At 43.0% G+C, this 22059-nt stretch overlaps 1 protein-coding gene and 1 long non-coding RNA gene across 4 annotated transcripts; one reads left to right on the forward strand and one right to left on the reverse strand.

Moving 5' to 3' along the window:
- The first annotated feature begins 974 nt into the window (after positions 1-974).
- On the forward strand, positions 975-21165 carry sin3aa (SIN3 transcription regulator family member Aa). 3 transcript variants are annotated; one of them, XM_035156245.2, is made up of 21 exons: positions 975-1035; positions 6395-6611; positions 6903-7085; positions 8515-8621; positions 9044-9338; positions 9683-9931; positions 10143-10295; positions 10530-10685; positions 10844-10933; positions 11361-11479; positions 11602-11812; positions 12721-12837; positions 13283-13521; positions 13906-14089; positions 14252-14834; positions 15713-15882; positions 15971-16144; positions 16461-16553; positions 17516-17610; positions 17846-18038; positions 19245-21165. In XM_035156245.2, exons 2-21 carry the CDS (start codon positions 6426-6428, stop codon positions 19473-19475), a joined length of 3828 nt encoding a protein of 1275 aa, XP_035012136.1. In that variant the 5' UTR covers positions 975-1035; positions 6395-6425; the 3' UTR covers positions 19476-21165. The 3 variants fall into 3 exon arrangements, with proteins under 3 accessions (XP_035012136.1, XP_035012134.1, XP_035012138.1); XM_035156243.2 differs by lacking the exon at positions 975-1035 and adding an exon at positions 4319-4455; XM_035156247.2 differs by lacking the exon at positions 975-1035 and adding an exon at positions 4319-4455 and having other exon boundaries at positions 10847-10933.
- Positions 3262-5391, reverse strand: LOC118109271. Its single transcript, XR_004696805.2, has 2 exons — positions 4525-5391; positions 3262-4438 (listed from the first exon to the last, which is right to left on the reverse strand). It is a non-coding gene; the product is annotated as an uncharacterized LOC118109271 (long non-coding RNA).
- Positions 21166-22059: the final 894 nt, after the last annotated feature.

A 22059-nucleotide genomic window follows, 5' to 3' on the forward strand; every position in this document is an offset into this window, starting at 1 on the left:
CCATTTCTGTGTCAACAATGTTTATTTTTGTGTGTGGGACATCTTTGGGGTAACTTGGTGCTCTCTCTGTCGCAGCAGTAAAATGTACTGAGGGCTAGACTCAGTTTAACTAATACTTCCATTTGATATTGACTTTATTTTACCAACAACTGAGTAAATGTCTTAAGCCTGTAGCTGCCACTTTTGGTTTGAAACTCTCCTGCATATGGTTTGTTTAGATAATGCCAGTTGTATGTGTCACTGTATCACAGGCTCTAAATCCTACACCTGATGATACATTCACAGTGTAAACTATGACCAGAACGACTCATTTAAGATCCAACACCTTCAATCATCCTCTTTACCACATAAAACGAAGATGTGAATTCTGTCTTTTGTTTCTACTGCTCAGCCAGTCAACTAACTCCATCCATGCAGGACCATGCTGGATAAAGCCTGGAAGTCTTTGAAAGGACATATTTTGACCCCATGGCACACAATTTACTGTGGAATAAGGGGGCTGAATGAATATCTGCCCCTGTTGGTATAAACTATAGAAAATACATTACAAAGGACTTTGTTGGAGTAAAATATACTTAACTCCAAAGTGAAATCCACTGAAGATAGCTCTGCAAACTTATGATTTTCAATAGGCCTAATAATAATCAATACAGTAAAGGACTGAGCAGTTCTCAGTTATAAAATATAATAGCTGCCGAATAAATGTTTTTTATTACCCTCTGGAATGCAATGGGGAGGAGTGCATAAATAAAGTACAGTTACTTCAGTAATAGTACTTGATTACTTTGCAGGGCAGCTGCAGATCACTGTCCTGCTGTGAGTGTGTGTGTGTGTCTGTAAATCAGGTACTGGTCCTGCCCCACAGTTTTTATCAGATGGAGTCAGCAGTGTGTCTGTGATGCTGCCTCTCTTTTAGCGGGTGATATTCAAAATAAAGTGACGTAGATGGTGGTGTGCGCCAATGCCAGCCGAGGGGGGCGTCTCCAACCAATTTTGTTACAAACACGAATCCGGAGTAAGGAGTCTTTTTCCTGGGTATGTAACAGCTGCTTAAACTACATTATAATCTCACCACTGCTGCTGTAACAAGCGAGGGGTGTTTACTGCGAGTGGGGGGGAGACGCTTTGCGCCTTTTGTGTCCTGAAGTGAGGCGATCGGGGGCTTGTTTTGATATGCTGGGGATCGGCAGCCGTATAGTGGTGAAATGAGATGGGTCGTCGTTGAGAGTGCGGGTAAACAGAGTGTGCGGGGCAGTGCGGTGACGATGCGAGGCATCCCGCTGTCTTGGAGACGTTCGGTGTGCGGGGCTATGTTTGTAAATGGCTGGTCGTTGTGAGGAGGAGGAGGAGGAGGGGGGGACTTGTTGTGGTGGTGAGACAGGTTCGACATTTTTGCTCCCGATCGCTGAAGTAAACAAAGAATAGGATTTGTTGGAGGCGTCCTCTCCGCGGAGGGGAAGCGCGGCCGCTGCGGCTGCGTTGTTGTCGGGGGAGCGCGGCGGGGGGAATGGCGTGGCTCCTCCGCGTCGCCACGCAGTAGTTCCCGTTTCCTTTGACTTTGGCATTGTTTGGTAAGGGCACCCGGTTCGCCTCTTTGCCGCCAAGAAAATACGCAGCAAGCGTGAGCCGCCCAGGCCCCGCTCCCCGTTCCTCCGCGTCCACCTGCGCTAATGCAAAGCGTCAATAAAACAGTGGCTGCGGGCTTTCTTTCCCATCTTTGTCCCGTGGAGCCTTTTGTTTAGGAGAGGGCAGCCAGCAACACACGCACGTCGACCGCCGCGGGGCCAGATACCCCCCCCTCCTTGGTGTTGTGGAGCTCCACAGCCCGCAGCGTGTTGTCGTGCACGCTTCTGCACAAAAGTGAAGCAACGACTTGTTACGCAGCTTGGGAAATGCTGTCGTAATGCGCGATTAGACCATGAAAACCATGCGTCTTTTGTGCCAATTCTAAGTGGAGCACGTCGTTTATAAATGTGCACGCATTTACGTGGGTGGGGGGGGACCAGTCGGGATAGCACAGCCGTGTGTGTGTGTGTGTGTGCAGCCGCTGCTGATCCCTGTGCCCGGGCTGGAGGGAGGAATCCCGGGCTGCTGCAGCTCCGCCTGTCGTGGGCGATGGTTTATTTTGGAAGTTCCACCTTTTGGGGATTTGTAAGGACGCTTCTGTGCGCTGATTGGCTGCAGCCCCCACAAAGGGGAGGGATCCGAGTGCACCGGCAGGATCCCGCCCACTGAGTCACGTGTTACCTGACTCCAGGAAGTGGCCGTGCAGATATCACATGTTAACGCATCTGATTGACAGTCAGTCACACTCTACTCACAAAAAAACACATGATACTCAGATATCCTTTTTAATGATTATAAATAGATTACAAATATTAAATATTTACACTAACTCAATTAAAGACTACAACATTCAAACTAAACATGTCCAACTCCACTTGATGCTTTATTATGGATGCAACTCGCGATTATTTTCATGATTGATTGATCCGCTCTTTATTTTCTCACTGAAGCCATCAATCACAGTCTAAAATGTCAGAATGCAATGTGTTCATACTAGTATCCCAGAGTGATGTCTCTTGTTACATAGACAATTCACAGATATTCGGTTTACTGGGATATAAAACAAAGTAAATAGAAAAGGCTCACATTTAAAAAGCTGTGATCAGCAATTGTTTCACATATTTGCTTGGAAAATCAAATATTTAGATTTTTTATTATTATTGATAGACCAAACAATTAATCTGGGAATTGTAGCTGCCCTATGCATATTATGTTATATGGGTATGGAAGGTTGATCTGTGACATAGATAATAGGTTAAAAAAACTAAATAGTGAATATATATATATTAACACGAGAATTTAATATACCCAAGGCTGGATTAGCAGACAGGCACAACATCTCAATTTTATTTGTTAAAGAGATTCCCTTTACTGTGGGAAACTACACCATTAAGTAATATTGTAATCCTGTCTTGTAGGACAGTTTTAATACCTTTAGTATTTTTACTTTATATTATGCTCAAATGTATCAAAAGTACTCATTTCACAAAGTATTTCTCACCATACAAACATTTTAATGCAAACGCTGGGCAGCCCTGGTATACATTTGCATACAACATACATTTTACATATAAAACAAAGAAATGTAATGCTTTCTCCAGATCACTTAAAGTTTTTAAATATTTTTAACATGTTTTGCACACACAGCTCATTGGACTACCCATAAAAATAAATTTGCCTTGCAATTTGACCATAGTATTTCAAACATTTATTTTTTAAGTTAAATGAAACAGCAAAGAAATTCAGTCAGTCAAAAGCATCCGACACTGGAAGATAAATGTAAGACATTATGAACCATTTGAAATGTGATTGTCTTACCCTGGTCCTACCAACAAAGGAATACTGCATTAAAAGACAACCTTACTTTAAGACTTCACCAGGACATCCGCTTAAGTTTTATTTGCACAATAGGGTGCGACTACCCATTATTATCATTATCGATCAGACTTGCTCAACAGAACACTCAGAAACATAGTCACAATATTCTTGAGCACAAGGTAAAGTTATTTAGTGTCTTGCATTGAGTCAAAATCTAGTTTTAAATCTCAACTGTCTTTGTTATTGTGCACATTAGTTGTGGTGTTTTATTAAAGTGCTTCAGTTTTTCTCAGATTTTAAGCAATTAAGTACTGGCTGCAAATACTGACTATTTACATTATTATTAGGTCTGACTATTATTCTATTCAGGAATAGATTGTTAAGTTTATGAAAAGTAAAGACCATCATTATTCCTCAGTGCCTGGGATCTGACAAAAAAAAAAAACTTAGATAGACATATTGGAAATATCGTTATAATAACACTAACAATAGTAAGAAACAAGAAAATGCTCACTTTGGTACAATATTTGCATTCTGCCTTTATAAAAGACCATAGACATGTAGTATTGCATTGGAGGAAAGAGGAACTAGTGAAAGTGGAGTGTGGTGGGGGTCTGTAGCAGGCGGATCCAGCACTACTCCCCTGACCCTATACATAGTGTGTAACACATCCACGGCCTGAACTCACTGATGCACTGTCGCGCTTCAAGTCAACATGGGCGTGCTTTGGGACCGGAGGATAAATCCATGATTGACAGCTCGGGTCCTCCGCCCCGCCCCCCTGTGGACCCTCCGAACGAACCGACCAATAGTGCTCGTCAGGGGGCTGGCCTATGCAGGAAAACCACGCCTCCCCCCATTGCTAACCGAACGGAGATTGTTTTCTTCTCTCGGGGAGATTTTCACTTTGCAGCCCATAGCTTTGAATTGTTTACTTAAATCACAGATAAGTTTGCTTTTTCACTCATACGTCCGCGGCGGTGTCTGCTCCGTCTCCAGCTGTGGCCCCCATCGGTAACGGATTACCAAAGCATCATCGGTGAACTTCAGCTCGCTGTTTAAGGAGAGGGGGTGAGTTCAGCTGAATTCATTCAGTAAGCTAACACTGCTAGCTGCAACCTGCCTGCACAACCCACCTACCGTTAGCAGGCGCTTTGAGTGGAGCCCACGGGGGGATCGACGTCTCCTCGCCCCGCTCCTAGCTCGACCCGATCTGAGCATGGAGATAACCCGACAGCGCTGCTGCAGATGTTGTAGCGACAGTGCGCCGGATCGCTCATGCTTAGCTGCATGTGCGTCCCTGCTAGCCCGCGGACAGCGCTCCGTGTGGGGCTTCCAATGTTGTTTACATTAGCTAGCAGCCAATTGGCAGCTCGCGACCACTGTCGATAAACCAGCTTCCCGGCGAAGTTATTGGAATAAACACTTTAAATCGCTTCCGGGTTGTCTAGCCGTGGACTTTTAGCGCTTACCTGATGGAAACCGAGGGTAATTAGCCTCACTCGTGTGCCACGCTCTAAATGGCGGGCGTGGGGGGGAAGCGTCGGTCTGTAACTCGAGGTCGGTGCTTGTGTCGCTAGGCCGTAAAGGGGATGGTCGGCTCACGGCTGTTAGCAGGGGTAGCCGCGTTTGCCTGTTGGCGACTGACTGTAGCGCTACAACTCCACACCGAGCGGAGGTGGTGCGGCTATAAATACAGCAGCCTCGCGTTCATTGGCCGCGGAGAGCCGGGGGGTTGTGGGCGAACACCTCCGCCGTCCGGACACCGAGCGACGCTAAGCTCGCACGGGGGCTCATGGGTTTCACAGTCAATGTGGGGCTTTTGGTTTCGGAACCGCGGCGGGTTCGTCCGTCCCCCCCCCCGCTCGCTGTTGTCTCGCGCTGCGTTTGTCTGGGAAGCCGCGGGTCGAGGAGCAGGCGCCGCCGTCTGCAGGAAGTTGTGAATGGCAGCGTGACGTCTCCCACGTTCCCGCTGCACCTGTTAGTTGCCCCCGCTGACGTCCACAGTCCGTGTTTCATTGGCCCACGCGCGGTTTCACGAGTTTCACACATCCAGCACATGTTAACATCCAGATCCGTTCAGGAGGTGATCGTGGGCTTAGTTTATCTCTCAACAGCCCCATCATCTGGAAATTAAAAGTTTGATAAACACGTGAATATAGTACAGTATGTTGCACGTAATGTTGATGTGCATGAATTTGTGATTATATTAGACAGATCATTTCATTTCAGGTTTTCTTGTAAAAAACTGGCTGGGGACCACAGATGGAAGTTAGATTATATGATTATCTGTGAATCTTTGACAGTATTTTGTCTGTTGATAAATTAGCACTCTTCCTATCAAATACATTAACTAATAAATTATATTAGGATATAAACTATTACCGCTAACATCTTTGCACATAAAACTGCAGCATTGCGTTTCAAGTAATGTCCCCTGTCATTATGAATAGTGTGTTTTGATCAGGGCCCCCACATTGATAACTTTTTTCACATTTGATCAAATACAAAATAAAAAGATGCTGACTGCTAAAAGACCAAAGTAGACAGAATATATTGCATTTATATTAGAATTTACCATTTCTTGTTATAGCACATAACTTAAAAGTCGCTTCCGCTTCATCTTTTGGGAAAAACCCTGAATGGTGCAGCCCTTTTTATTCATTAAAAAGTTTAAATTGCAGGCAACATGTTGTATTGGAGGAAGATTTTCAGCCCAAAAGTTATTCTTATTAATGTCTGACAAATATCTATAAAATGTCGATGTCTCCTTAAATCAATGGTCCCATGTTATGTAATAGTTAGTTTTCTTCCTCAGCCAAATAGCAGAAGTGGCTGGCTGGCACTTTGTACCCATAAGTTTACAGTTGAAGTAAAAAGTAAATATTGCCATATGTTCCTGAAGACAAGATCGAATGAATTGAAGAAGCAGAGTCGATGGAGTCTGATTAACTAAACAGAGGTCTGCCAGTGTGAAATAGGGTCCATATGCTGCTCTTTCTTCTCCCAGGTCTCTCAGCGCTCACAAGTATGAGTTCATAATGAAGCGGCGACTGGAGGATCAGGAAACAGTTTTTGCATCGCAGCAGCGGCGCCTCGCCGGCAACGCGGAGGCTTTCCAGCATCGTGTCCTGGCCCCTGCTCCAGCCCCAGCTGTGTATGAGGCCGTGTCCGACAACATGCAGCCCACAGCAGGTGTCCAGTACTCCGTCCCCCAGGGATATCAGGTATATACTTTGTTTGTCAAGTGTGGACGAGTTTTAAGCTTTTGCTGTTTTTGAGTTTGACCAACGTCGACTGTAGTCATAACTCATTCAAACCGCTCTCAGTCTTTGGTGCACGTCAGTCAATTGTCTGTTTTCTCTTCCTTTTGTAAAGTTTCAGCACATTTTTATATAATGAAATTGCTCTACATTTATTGTACGTGGCAATTTAAATGACAAGTAACGGGCATCAGATGACATTCAGCCACTGTTTATTATCAACCATTGTTTTTAATAGTTACTCTGCCTCCCCAGGTTCCCACCGTGGCCCAGAACAGCGGTGGGCATGGGCACCCCCCGAGCCCAGCAGTCCATGGGGGGTCCCACCACCACAGCCCGGCAGTGCAACCCCATGGGCCCTCGGTGATGTCGGGACACGGCCATACGGCTGCTCCTCAAGCCTCAGCTCAGGGCCAGCAGCAGTTTCAGAGGCTCAAGGTTAGTCTGCCACTTTTATTGTGACAGGCTCCAGCAGTTGTCACATCCCATGGAAAACCTGATAATGTCAAAGATGCCACAAGATAAAGAAATTATTGAAAACAAATGTATATATATAATTATAAAATATTTATTTATTATTTACATTATTGAATAATTATTTACATTATTGAATAAAACACTATCTTTTCACTCCTCCATGGCTTTGCGAAGTAATGGCTGAATCTTTAAATAAACTATCATTATGCAGTTTCCAATTCCCTCTGAGCAGCAGCAAAAATACTCAGAAGAGCCTGGACTTCATTGTCATAGGCTTTCTTCTGTGACTTCATAATGTCGATACAAAAGAACAATATACTTTTAAGAAGCTGTATACGCAGCTACATGTACAAGAATTATGGCTTAAATAAAATGCTGTGACTCAACCAATCAGGTATAATTAGCACTTCAATCCCCACCCCAAAGGTTCCGGTACTTTTGAAAGTCCTATACCCCAACCTCTGAAACTTTATATAGACCCTGCAAAGGTTCTTTGTTCAGGGGGAAGTTCCTGTGATAGAAACCCTTTTTAGAAAATGTGCAAGTAATGTGTTAAACCTGCAGTTTGGAACTTTTGTTTCCCCCTTCTGGCAGTGAGAGTAATTACATAAACAGTGTTACATACAGAGAAATGTCCATAGTTCTAAGACAATTAATCATTATTTAGGTTGAGTAATTGTAACAGATATATTGGCCTCTTTAAATATTTTACAAATGCCAGCCTGTCAGAAAGCAGTAAGGCGACATCTGTGTCAGAGCTGTGGAACCAGGAAAAGCAGCAGGAGTTATAATCCATGTTCCTTCTCGCCGTTGACACTGTCTTTTTGAGAATGTAATACTTCTTCTGAATGCAGAGTTTCTTTTTAAGCTGGATCATCGGAAGCTTTTCCTGGGCACTTCCTTAATTTTTCCGATATTACCCCTAGTGCAGTAGCTATTTCCAGACTCCACTGCTGCGGCTGCTCCCCTCATTAGTTCTGTCAAACTTGCTGGTTGATATAAAACACATCACTACCGGTGCACAGTGCAGGGAATGGCTCCACTGACACCTGATTTTAAAACTCCGATATAATTCAAAATAGAGAGAGAGATTAAGTAGGTCCTGATGGACCGAATCAGCATTCTGTGAACTCATTTGGCAACTCCTGCACTCCAGCTGTGACATCTGGGTTTATTTCCAATTCTTTGTACTGATTTATTCTTAGAGTCTGTCAGGGCTTCAGAATGTGATGTTGGCCACAGCTGAGTAGCTGCTATTTTTAATTGTTTCTTACTTTAAGAACATGTGGTGTGTTATACGATCATTGGGGCATTGATTTTAAAAATGAAAGTGAAAGAAAAACCGATTTGATCTCTGACTCCGTCTTCTCCTTTTCTTTCTCGCTCTAAGGTGGAAGATGCTTTGTCTTACTTGGATCAAGTGAAACTACAGTTTGGCAACCATCCTCAGGTCTACAATGACTTTTTGGACATAATGAAAGAGTTCAAGTCTCAAAGGTGAGGACGCGGTTTCATTTTACAGTGAGTCATTGGGTTGCACGTGCAAAGGTTCTCATTCAGATATCTCACTACATGAGTTCTGTTCTCACCCATGTCATAGTACCTTCAACTGGCACCACGCAGCACTAGTATATTTAGCTAATAACTAATATTATATAAAAAAAATTAGTTGGCAAAATAGTGTTCTATAATTAGAAGGATTATGGCTAGCATTCAACTTCAAGAAACTACTTTTTTTGCTTCCAAAGAAATAGTAGGCCTATTTTTTGATTTGCTGAGAATGAGTGTTAAGTCTGATAAGTCTGTCACAGCTGGACAGCGAAAGTAGACATTTGTTCCGAATAATTAAAGGTTCAACAGGTGTAAGTTTAACAGCTGAAGTGGATCTCAATTCATTATGTGTGTTCTTCTGTCTCTAGTATTGACACTCCAGGGGTCATCAGCAGAGTGTCGCAGCTGTTCAAAGGTCACCCCGACCTCATCATGGGCTTCAACACCTTCCTGCCGCCAGGCTACAAGATCGAGGTCCAGAACAATGACTTGGTGAACGTGACGACACCGGGTCAAATCCACCACATCACCCCGCACGGCATTTCAGTCCAGAACATCCCCTTAACAGGAACAAATACCCAACACCAGGCACAGCTGCCGTCTGCACCAACCACCACCGCTCCACCCCTTCTCACACAGTCTACCCCTGCCAAGATGAGCAAGGTGAGTCCTACAGGCAGAGCAGGGAATGACCGAACACCAGCCAAGTTGTGAAGACAAAACTCACACAGAGATGTGGTGGAGCTGGTTCAAGTTTAAAGGGATAGTTCACTCAGAAATGAAAATTCACTCCTTATCTACTCACCCCTATGCCAATGGGGGTGGGGGTGAAGTGTTTGATTCCACAAAACACTTTTGGAGTTTCAGGGTTCACCGTTTCAATTGTATTGGATCCAAAAGTGTTTTGTGGACTCAAAACACTTCACCCACCCCTCCATCGGCATAGGGGTGAGTAGATAAAACTGCATTTAGTGGTGCAGCATCTAATAAAAGTTTCCATCTTCTAGCCTCTCCAGCCCCAGGCCTTGACACCGAGCAGCCAGAGCAATCCGTCCATCCCTGCGTACACCTCTCCCCGCTCCCCGCCCATGCAGCTCCACCCACCACTCAGCGGGACCCCCACCGGTCCACCCATGCAGAACAACCAGCCTGTGGAGTTCAACCACGCCATCAACTACGTCAACAAGATCAAGAACCGCTTTCAGGGCCAGCCCGACATTTACAAAGCGTTCCTGGAGATCCTGCACACGTACCAGGTCAGTGACTCAAACTGAAAAAAACACCCTGATACTTAAAAAGTACATTTGTGGCTTAAAAATATTTTTTTCCCATATCTTATATATCTTATCATATTTTAACTGTTGCAATTATAGTTACAATAAAATGTTGAAGTGCAGTTTGGTGGCGAGGGCACTCTTACCTCTCATATTCCTGACATTACACTTATCTTGTGCTCGTCCTCCACAGAAGGAGCAGCGTAACGCAAAGGAGGCTGGAGGGAACTACACACCGGCTCTGACGGAGCAGGAGGTGTACGCTCAGGTAGCCAGGCTCTTCAAGAACCAAGAGGACCTGCTATCAGAGTTTGGGCAGTTTCTACCTGATGCCAACAGTTCATTGGTAAGCAGACTCTTCATGTTACGCAGGTCTTAATGCAGATGTTGAAGAAGTAACTTGAACAAATCAGTTCTTTAAAATTGTTCAGCTAAGTTTATGACCATTCAGTCGTACCTGCTGATTTAATGGGTCTGTTTTAAATACTGTATGAATGGTGGTAGCAGTTGTAGTCCTGTTGCGTGAGATATTCATCTTCATATACCCCAGTCTTACCAGTATCATGTCTCTTTTCCACAGCTGTTAAATAAGACCACAGCTGAGAAGGCAGAGTCTGTACGGAACGACCACGGTGGCACCGCCAAAAAGATGCAGCTCAACAACAAACAGAGGCCCAATCAGAACGGCTGTCAGATCCGACGGCATCCAACTCCTGGGTCCACACCACCTGTTAAGGTACACACAAGGACTCACACATGCTAATGAAGCCACAGCTACCTCCCGATTTCCCGATACCTTCCTTTTTATTGTTGTGTTTTCACGTCTGCCTTTGTTGATTTGTTGTGTAATTATTATACCTATGTCCTCTTGTTGCTGTTTCTGTTATGCTACAGAAGAAGCCCAAGTTACTGAATTTGAAAGATTCTTCAGTCACAGAAGCCAACAAGCATGGAGTCGGCACAGAATCTCTGTTCTTTGAGAAGGTGAGTTGGTTGCTGTGTTTTTAGCTTAAATACAGGTTAAGTTTAGTTGGAATTCCTCGTTCTCATGATATGAAAAGACAAAAAACACTCTTTATTGACCGTTTTACTGCATTATGTGCATTCATTTTAAGTGTAATTTAATATATTTATTATTAATATAGATTTTTTCTTTCAAACTATTCTGAAATACTCTGATATGTATAAGTTTCTAATATGACTTAAAATAAAGCACAGTTATTGATTACACACAATCAGTCTAAGTTATAAGAAGTGTAAGTCCAAACTTCAAGTAATATGCTGCTGACTAAATTGTAAAAAGTGGTATTTTATTTTTTTATTTTTCCAAATTTGAGATATGGCAGGCAGATTTTTTTCATCTCCACTCGACCCTGACATAAATGTTTTTTGAATGTATTTTTCATTACAGGTGCGCAAAGCCTTGCGAAGTGCGGAGGCTTATGACAACTTCCTGCGGTGTCTGGTCATCTTTAATCAGGAGGTGATCTCCAGGGCTGAACTGGTGCAGCTGGTGCTGCCCTTCTTGGGGTGAGTTGTCTCACTACACACATGATACAAGTCTTTCCACATTAAAAGGTGAATATATACAGTATATATATCTAATTCATGTTCTTTTTGAACTTTAATATCTGACATTCTTACATACACAGAAAATTCCCAGAGCTGTTCAACTGGTTTAAGAACTTCTTGGGATATCGGGAAATGTCCCACATCGAAACATACCCAAAGGAACGGGCCACCGAGGGCATCGCCATGGAGATCGATTATGCCTCCTGTAAGAGACTAGGCTCCAGTTACAGAGCTCTGCCCAAAAGCTACCAGCAGCCCAAATGCACTGGGAGAACTCCACTTTGTAAAGAGGTGAGAGGAGAATGTTTTGAAATCCTTGAGGTTAAGATATATTCATCAAGTGTAATTAGTGCACTTTCCTGTACCGTTTTTCTGTCAGTTGAGTTTTTGCTTTAAGTCTTATGATAAATTGGCTCTACTAATTTAATTTGTCCACTCATGTCTATTAACTATCAAAAACAACTTAAACACACATAAATACTACAGGTGTGCATCTTCACTAGCCTCACGATTCGATAACGATTCAGCAGTCAACGGTTCCAATGCAGCGATGCATTCAATTCAGTTTTCATCAGTTAATGAAATCAGTCGGACAAGCATGAACTCCCCTTTTATTTAGAAAGTGCTTTAAAAAGTATTATAGACTGTTACTATTATTACAATTGTGCTTTAATTTACAAAATAAGCTTTTCAATTCAAACATCAGACTACAACAAGTTTATGACAGTGGTCAGTGGTCTCCACACTGATTGCACATTCATTCAGTTTAGACCTGTGTGCTGCACCTAAAGCTTAAAGGACAAACTGGGATTATAGCCTTTACTGTATCAAGGTGGCCCCACCTGGCCCCCCTAGGCAGCGCCACTGCACTGAGGCACATTACTCTGCTCATCTTAAACAATGAAGGAATCGTCCACGTCTGCATCGTGATGCATCTAAGAATCAAGAAATTTCCACACCTCTTATAAATACAAGGTACATTGAAGATTAGATATTGCAAGAGCAGATCAAACAGAAAAACTAGGGATTTAATCCTTTTAGAAGTTTTTAACATCACTAAGCAAAGGTGGTATGATGTGAAAATGCCCCTAAGTCCAAGCCAACAGTCAACATGTCACTGTTACTGGCATCATTTGACTTCATCTCTGTTTATCTCCATGGAGCTTTAAGTTGATAGTGTTTGTTTCTACTGTGTCCAGGTCCTAAATGACACCTGGGTGTCCTTCCCCTCCTGGTCTGAGGACTCAACGTTTGTCAGCTCCAAGAAGACCCAGTACGAGGAGCATATCTACAGATGTGAGGACGAGCGCTTTGAGGTGAGTGGGAATAATTAATGTTGACAGCTTGTCTGTAGATCTCACCACAGGGGTGATGCCACACGAATTAAATAAATGATTTTATTCCAATTTCAAATGTCATTTTCCCTGGAGAGATTTTTTTTTCTCATCTTTGTCCTCAAATCATTGGTAAACATAGACATAAACAAGTGAAATCAGTCATTGGCTAACCATCAAAGACATAAATATTTGAACATCAAGAAACATTTTTTATTGGGGGAAAATATTCACCCATTGCCAGTAATACAGTGGCTTGAGTCCTCCTGCAGTAGCTACAGGCTCTGCGCTGACCCACCCCATTGCTGCATGCCTTTCCCCATTCCCTCTCTCCATTTCAAGCTTACTAACCTGTCAATAAAGCCAAAATACCCCAAAAAATATGTAAGAAAAGAATCATAAATCCTCTGTGTTTTCCTCCCCACAGTTGGATGTTGTATTGGAAACCAACCTGGCCACCATCAGAGCCTTGGAAACGGTGCAACGCAAGTTGTCCCGCATGTCTGCTGAGGAGCAGGCCAAGTTCCGCTTGGACAACACACTGGGTGGCTCCTCTGAGGTTGTTCACCGCAAGGCCATCCAGAGGATATACGGAGACAAAGCGCCTGACATCATCGACGGTCTTAAGAAAAACCCTGCAGCTTCTGTTCCCCTCGTGTTAAAGAGGTAGGTGTATAAAAAAAAAATCTGGAAAAAAATTAATATTTATGTAAAGCTGTTTTGTTGAGAGATTTCCTTTTGTTTGACGATGTGGGACTCCCAGCTCTCTGTTCAAGCAGTGCAGTTAATGTGTGTACACCAGCTTCAGCTGAACCACAGATTATAAACCCACTAATCCACACAGGACAGGAAAAGGCAATGTGATGTATCTGTGGTGTATATAAATAATGACCCCTGAGAATGAATGTGTGCTTTTATACACTACAATCTCCATCGCTGCAGGAAGGAAGGAGAAGCTGCTTCTTTATTATTCTACTCTCCTGTCTGAAATGCATCATGTTGCAGCAGATGTTTGCATCAGTGTCGTTACTTGACTTCTGCTCTCACCAGGTTAAAGACAAAGGAGGACGAGTGGCGGGAAGCCCAGCGAGGCTTCAACAAGATATGGAGGGAGACGAACGAGAAGTATTACCTCAAGTCTCTCGACCATCAAGGCATCAACTTCAAACAGAATGACACCAAAGTGCTTCGATCCAAGTCCCTGCTAAATGAAATCGAAAGCATCTATGATGAGGTAAAAGACAAAAGAAAGACAGAATCTGCACAATTAAAAATGTGTACAAAGTCGTGCTAACATTTGACCAGTAGAACAATTTTAGAGTTTTAGGAAACAGTTCACGTCAGCTAAATAATTTATTCTCAAAATGATGACAATGAATTATTTATTGCTCTGCAGCGCCAGGAGCAGGCCTCAGAGGAAAACACCGGTCCACCCATAGGACCTCACCTGACACTGGCCTATGAGGACAGTCAGATCCTGGAGGACGCAGCAGCACTCATCATCCACCATGTCAAGCGGCAGACGAGCATTCAGAAGGAGGAAAAATACAAGATCAAACAGATCATCTACCACTTTGTCCCCGACATGCTGTTCTCCCAGCGCGGCGAGCTCTCGGAGGTAGAGGAGGAAGAGGAGGAGGAGGAGGAGGAGATGGATCTGGAGGAAGGAGCTTCCAAAAAGCACAACGGCGTCCCCGGCAGCGGGAGCCCCTCCAAGTCCAAGTTGCTTTTCAGCAACACGGCAGCGCAGAAGCTGCGCGGCTGCGACGACGCCTACAACCTCTTCTACGTCAACAACAACTGGTACATCTTCCTGCGACTGCACCAGACGCTGTGCTCGCGCCTGCTGAGGCTGTACGGGCAGGCTGAGCGACAGATCGAGGAGGAGGTCAGAGAACGAGACTGGGAGAAGGAGGTCCTGGGACTCAAGAAGGAGAAGAACGACAATCCAGCCATCCAGCTGAGACTGAAGGAGCCCAGTGAGTAACAACACACAGACATACATTTTTTTATCAATTTTCTATGTTGCTCCTCAACCTGACTGTTTTGTGTTCGTTTGTTTTCCCATTTGAGGGAGAGAGCATACATCCTGAAACTGTTTTTTATAGACTTGCAAACCAGCATCCGGCCGCACCTGCAAACCGGTTTATAACCCATTACCCGCTATTATCTCCCAGTCAAATCCAGACCTGCCTGGCGCCGTTAACATATGACCCATGACCACTGTGATTAAACACACATGCTACATACACAGTCACAACAAGTGCGTTATATCCTTCTTGTCCGCCTCTTATGGTGGTTGAGTTGTGTTCTTTAAAAAGTTTCTGTGAATTGTCGCAGCACCTGTGCTCCTGCAGCTGTCAGTGTGTTTACTGTGATTAGCTTTCTAAAGCTAATACCTTTTGGCATTTTTTACAAGCACCAAAGAGAACATATTCACCACATGCTATTTTTTGACTTGATGTGATTCATTTTGATTCTCTAGCAAGTTCGCCATGGGTAGTGACAGTTATCTGAGTGAATTTATTTAATTTTTGCCTACATTTGTACCCGATACACTTTTTTTTTTACCCATCGGGTATTCGACCCGGTAGCAGACTCTAGTTAAGGCTTAATTTCTTCTCTGCAACATGTAATTCACATTCCTTTTTTAATAGAGAAAGTATGAAAAGTTCCATCAACATTTTCGTAGGCTTACTGCAATCAATAAAGGGGTCAGAACAGCAACTGATAAATATGAGAAACAGTAAATGATCAAACTGTTGCTAAAGGTGATCTCTTTGAAATGTCGGCACTTGTTTTGTTGTACGTTGATCCAGTTATTCATCAGACTTTTGAAAAAATTTCTTCTCTCTAGTGGAAATTGAGGTGGAGGATTACTACTCAGCCTTCTTGGAGATGGTTAGAAATCATCTGGATGGAAACATGGACGCTTCTCAGTACGAGGACTCTCTGAGGGAAATGTTCACCATCAACGCCTACATCGCCTTCACAATGGACAAGCTCATCCAAAGCATCGTCCGGCAGGTAAGGACTCGTTCTCTCAGGCGCAGAAATCCTGTGGCTCTGTCGTGTTCATTGTTTTTCTAACCAAACACCCCACGTTTCAAACCAGCTTCAGCACATGGTGAGCGACGAGATCTGCGTCCAAGTCACAGACCTCTACCTGGCAGAGAGCGCCAACGGGGCCAGCGGAGGAACCATGTCCACCCAGTCTTCAAGGAGCTCTGCTGAGTCCATGTACCAGCGGAAAGCTGAACAGCTTATGTCTGACGAGAACTGCTTCAAGGTAAATTCACAAAGTTGCTACTGTCATTGGAAAACTGGGGTGATGGTGCAGAAGTTTAAAGTGCATCTCCTCTTATAGTCTCAACCTTTTTTAAATTATTATTTTCTCTGAGATGTTTTTGGTAGCATGGATAGAGAAACTATAATTAAAAGGATTGCATTGATAGAGACCAAAGGGTTTACAGCAATGATCCTGGGCTTCAGCATAAAATACTGCAGCTGCCTGGTTTGCTCTTCATCCTTTCAAACCCTTTGATACATTCTAACTTTCACACGCTAAATTCATTTCACTCTCACACTGTGTGTCTCTTTCTCAGGTGATGTTTTTGAGAAACCGGGGGCAGGTGCAGCTCATGGTGGAGCTACTGGACACAGAGGAGGAGAACTCAGACGAGCCCATGGAGGCTGAGGTAAGAAAATCTCAACCTCCCACAAGCCTACACAAAAATTTCTAAACATACTGGGCCATGTTTACTATTTTACAGGCCAGGAAGGACTTTTTAATTAGATAAGGCCTTTGTGATGGCAGTAAGCTGTTAAAGTTAAATACCCAACCTCAGTATTAGACCTTAGCTGGACTTGGCAATGATTGATGTTCCGAAGACGTAAATCATCATAAATCTTGCTTTGTTGTTGCTTCCACAGCAATAACCTTGACTTGTCCAAATTGAGAGTGTGCTCTCTTCTCTTGGCCTTTTTACCAGTGGGGAACAGAACCTGTATGTGAGAATGCAAATCTCTGAGTCAATTGCTGCAGACATTTTCTTAAAATACTCTGGAAAATGTGCGAGTTAGTGAGTGAGTTTATAGTAAAAATATAAATAAAATCAGAGGTATGATTTTCATATCTTCCTTCTCAGGTAAATATTATTTAGTTGATTAAAGAAAAATCTCTGAGATTATTCAGATTTCAGTGGTTGTACAAATACAGTAGTGTATCGTCTGCAAACAGACTGTCATTTAAAAACAACTGTCTGGAGGATTCACCGTGAGCGAATGGACAGGTTGATGACATTTGTAACATGTGACGGAAAAATAATTAAGTTTACAAATATCTTAAGGTGAAAAAGAGAAACACGTGATCTCCGCAGCATAGTGAATATGTTACGTCCTGCCTCACCTGAACACTCCGGAGAGTTCTGTGTTGTTGTGAATGCATCTGACCGGAGGATGAAATGCAAAACTCTGGAGAAAGTCTGGACCCTATTGTGTTTTACTTTTTCCAGAGTTCATGTCTGAAAATGGCTTGAAAGACGCCACAGAGCGTTCTGTAACTTTGATGGAACCAAATGATCTGCTCTTATTTTATTGCTCCTATGGGGGGGGTGTCATCTCCTGACGATTCTTGTTTGTTCTTGTTTTGTTTATTCAGCGTTGGTCGGATTATGTTGGACGCTACTTAAACCCAGACTCCACCACGCCTGAGTTGAGGGAGCACCTCGCTCAGAAGCCCGTTTTTCTTACCAGGTAAGTCCTCACCTAGGCTCATTCAACAGATTGGCAAAAAAAGTAATTTTCATGGTCAGGATTTATGGTTTTCATAATGCATGGCACTAGAGTAACTTGTTACGTAAGCTGTATGACACATTCCTTTGAAAGTCGAGGCCTCTGATTAAATTAACTCTAATCGATTTGTTCTGACACATTCCTGCTGGATCTCATTAGTCACTCTCATTACGCTCGTCTCCGTGCTCATAATCAGGAATTTGAGACGGATCAGAAAGTACCAGAAAGGCCGAGAGCAGCTGGACAAGGAGGCCTGCGAGGGCGGCAAGAAATCCCTGGAAAAAGAGAAAATGGAGTGTATGTTCAAGCTCAACTCTTATAAGATGGTCTACGTCTTCAAGTCGGAGGATTATATGTACCGACGCACTGCCCTGCTGCGAGCTCACCAGGTATTCACCCCCCCCTGTGCCTTCGTACGATTTACTCAGTAAAAGTGTTTATCTGAGGGTGCTGCTTCTTACACTGACATGTGGCTATGACTTGTATTATTATCTATATGCACCTTTTTTATGTAATCTCCAGTTTAGGTTTTCTAAAGATCTTTTCAGATGCTTAATTAGATTAGCTTTCAAATTAAACTTTTCAGACTGTAAATCCTGCATCTTTGGGACTACAAACATTGCAAACATATGCTGTGGTTATATTTAATACAACAGATTAAACAGATCTGCCACGTTTAGTATTAAATCCTGTATTGGAACTCAACAGTTAACAGTTCAGCACTTAAGTTTGGCTTTACAGTCAGTTTCTAAAATCAAGCCAGCATTTCCCACAGAATTCCGTCAGTCTATGGCGCTAGCTGTAGTAGTAGTGAAAGACAAGTTCTCACATGAGAGAGAGAGAGAACTGCAATGCATGCCACGTGCAGCTGAAACTTTGAGGTCTGACAGCGTGGGCGGTAACAACTTTATGGATGATAGCAAATACTGCTGCACACAGCAATACAATGCAGCAACAGAGTAAAACACCAAGTTAGGGATCTCTTATGTTATTTTGAAGCTTATGAAACTCTGACGGGACAAATTTAAATCTAAAAGTCTAGATAATTAATAGGAAACACTGCAAGCAAAGCATGACTTTGCTGAAATTATTCCACAATACCAAACCCTTTATCACATAGATTACTGCAGCTAAGACACAGAGAGCAAAAAGCTTCCCGCCTCTTTTAGTTCTGTTGGTGTTCAGCAGTCAGAAATTGCAACTGTCAGAGTGAGTGATGAAAAACTTTGTCAGTGTAAACAGAGCTGAGTGAAATGCTGATGTGTCAGTGAGCTGTGAGATGCATCACAGACAGAGGAGCCAAGAGAAAGCTGCTTGTCTGACTGATTTACCGACAGAGTTTGGCTGCTGGTGGGAGATGGAGATCAGGTGACGTGGTTTAAAAACTCAGAGCTGACAGTTGAATTTACTCTAAGTCACCAGTGAGGGGAGCTCTAATGCAGAAAGCTGCTGATTCAGTGTTCTCAGGTCAGACTGAAGATCTGAGTTATTTGTTCATGTGCATCTGTAGTGACTTCACAGTCTGTAACTATGTCAGTGTTAACATAATCCTCTACACACTCAGATTTCTAACAAAAGTATGTTTTTTCCCTCAGTCACATGAGAGGGTGAGCACGCGGCTGCACAATCGCTTCCAGGCCTGGGTGGATGCCTGGGCCAAGGTGAACGTCACCCGTGACATGGGCTCCGAGACCAACAAGTGGCTGATGGGTGAACGGCGTGAAGGCCTATTACCTTGCACCACCGCCCGCCACCCCGAGGTTGTACACTTCGTGAACATCAACAAGTACCGCGTCAAATACGGCACAGCCAGCAAAACGCCGTAGCCGAGGAGAAATGGGGAGAGAGAGACTGATTCCTGGGGGGGGTGTTTTGGTCTGAAGTCAAACAGGTCAGGAGTAGGAGGAGGGACGAGGGCCTATTAATGTGTTTTTAAGGCTGACATGGGAGCACAATTAAGCTATAGCTACCCTGTATGTTGCACCCGGGGCGGCAGGATTACGGATTTTACCAGCGTTTTTAGCTGGGCCCATTTTTTCACAGGGCCTTTGGTGCCAAAACTTAGGAATTGTCACGTTCCAGTCACAGACCTGAGCTCCTACCAGCACTCAGAGCCACGTCTCAAACAAAGTTCCCCCCCGAGCTTTTTTCAGCCGGGCCGAGCAACACAAGCAGGGAGCCTGAGAGAGAACGAGTGGTGCTTTTTGTACTTAATCACAACCGAGCTTCGATTTTAGCTGTTGACTGACCATTTTGTCTGAAGCCATCAGAGTGAGAGCTCCATCAAAATCGATCATACAGGGATTTTCTTTACGATAGTGTTATTCTACAGTATCCATGGAAAAACAATATGGCGGACAAGTGCACTTATTTAGGAGTAGGGAAACGTTTCAAATAGTTCTGTTCCCCAGAATGAAGGTTTGGAGGACGCTCAAATACAAAGTCTGTGGGATCTGGTTCAGACGTTCCTGTGTTACGGCTCAAACAATTATGTACCTATCACTAGACGAAAAGAGGGATAGGGTTCCTTTTCAAGAACACATGGCAGCATTATTCGAAACTGTGCCTGAGCCCCAAACAACATTGTCAGGTTAACATCCGAAATGCACTGTTGCATCTAATGTAAAAAAAAAAGAAAGAAAGAAAACAGCCTCACAGCACTGTTTGGTCTCAGACTGTAAAATTGTATAGCTTGTGAATGTCAGATACTGACATGTATTCCAGTGTATGTGTTGTGTATATATATTATATATAGTTCTATTAACACACATGATCCTCGCCGCCCTGGAAGTCAATCATTTTAAAATGCCCTCGGCCAACACACCAGCTCGTGCACACACAGACGCATACACACACACACACACACACACACACACACACACACACACACTAGGAGGACTGTCCACATGCCGCTCACATTGTAAATACACTGTATATAGTCTCAGACTTTTTATGACAAATCTGTGTTGTTGTGCTAGTAATACTTTCCAAGGTTACTGTGGACTTTAGTGATGACTGGCTAAAGTTGGTATGTAAATGAAAAAGACAAATGCAAGACCATTTATTACAGTTTTTACCAAAGGGAGTTGATTATAAAAAATAGCTGTTTCCCCCTTGGTGTGTTCCTTTATGTCTTTTCCTTTTTAATTTCTGTTGTAAAAAACGTGGAGAAGTAGAAATGTATCCAGGTCTTTCGGTTTTTATATATGAAAAATGACCATTTTTTCTTCTGAATGTGACATTTGATTAAAAAAGCATCACTGCCCCCCCTTTTGACAACTGACACCGTCCATGGTGATGGTGAGACTCATTTCAAAGTTCAGACTTGACAGACTCCACAACGGTCTCACCCTGTGATGCACGCGTCCCTCCCTGGATAGATTTCTGCTGCAAACATCACCCAACACCATATTTTTGATATTGGAAGAAGTCACACGAGCATGTCTTTAGTCCCTTTATTTAGACATTATTTAAAGTAATAATAAAAATGACATTTGTAGCCTACGTAGCCCTGTGTGAGGTTGTGTTGAGTGATTTATTTTTTTCGCAAGTTCATGTTAACGTCCATTATTTGTGTAGCATCATCTTTTCCGGTTTATATTTTCTCTAATACCAAGTTTTTTTTATTCAACACAATATTCATACGCAAATTTTGTTCGGTTTGTTTTCATGTCAGATTCAGTTTTAAATTCACCTCCTGTCACTTCAGTCTACCAGGAGCAAACAGGCCTCAATCACATTCTGACTAGACGACAAGCTGAATTACCTCTGCCAAGGAAATTAGGTTTTCATCCCTCATCGTTTGTCTCTTTGTTTGTGAACTACTGGTCAGATTAGAATAAAACATGGTGTGCATCCGGATCAGGAAATTGGCTGCATTTTGTTTTAATTTGATTAAAGATGGCGGAGGTACGTGCCCTACTGATTTCCATTGCTGTTATAAACTTTGAATGCAGTCTCTGACAAGTAGTAGCAAGTTTGTAATCCACAATTCACATCTTTTAGCCACCAGTAATAGTATGAAAACACCAGCTCCAAAGTGCACTCTGTATGAACACAGTACAGATTCTATGTTGAGCAAAATCCTTTTGAACATTTGCTCTTTTTATGAAAAGCTTAAATCCTTGATCTTGCATTCCTTTCCAAGATATCTTCCATCCTTGAAAAGTCGAGAAGACTATTTCTTTTAGAATAAAAAGTCTAGAATTTAGTTTTTAATCTTCTTTAAAATAAGCATATTTACCAGGGTTGACAAATACTTTAAAGCTTTGACCATTGCCCTTGTAACCACTGTGCAAATCAGTATATGACTCATAGACTGCAAATAAGAAAATGTGTGTATTGTTATTATAGGCATTACCAGAAACAAAAAGAAGCAGTAATATAATACATACAATTCTAGGCTATTCT

This window comes from Hippoglossus stenolepis, chromosome 5 (genome assembly GCF_022539355.2).
Source record: "Hippoglossus stenolepis isolate QCI-W04-F060 chromosome 5, HSTE1.2, whole genome shotgun sequence".
Lineage (NCBI taxonomy): Eukaryota > Metazoa > Chordata > Actinopteri > Pleuronectiformes > Pleuronectidae > Hippoglossus > Hippoglossus stenolepis.

Excerpts from the sequence above, each read along its gene's own strand:
- sin3aa (XM_035156245.2), top strand. The coding sequence starts at position 6,426 with ATGAAGCGGCGACTGGAGGATCAGGAAACAGTTTTTGCATCGCAGCAG. Across the intron at positions 11,813-12,720 it reads GAACTCCACTTTGTAAAGAG|GTCCTAAATGACACCTGGGT; the intron begins GTGAGAGGAGAA and ends TACTGTGTCCAG. Across the intron at positions 17,611-17,845 it reads AAGCCCGTTTTTCTTACCAG|GAATTTGAGACGGATCAGAA; the intron begins GTAAGTCCTCAC and ends GCTCATAATCAG.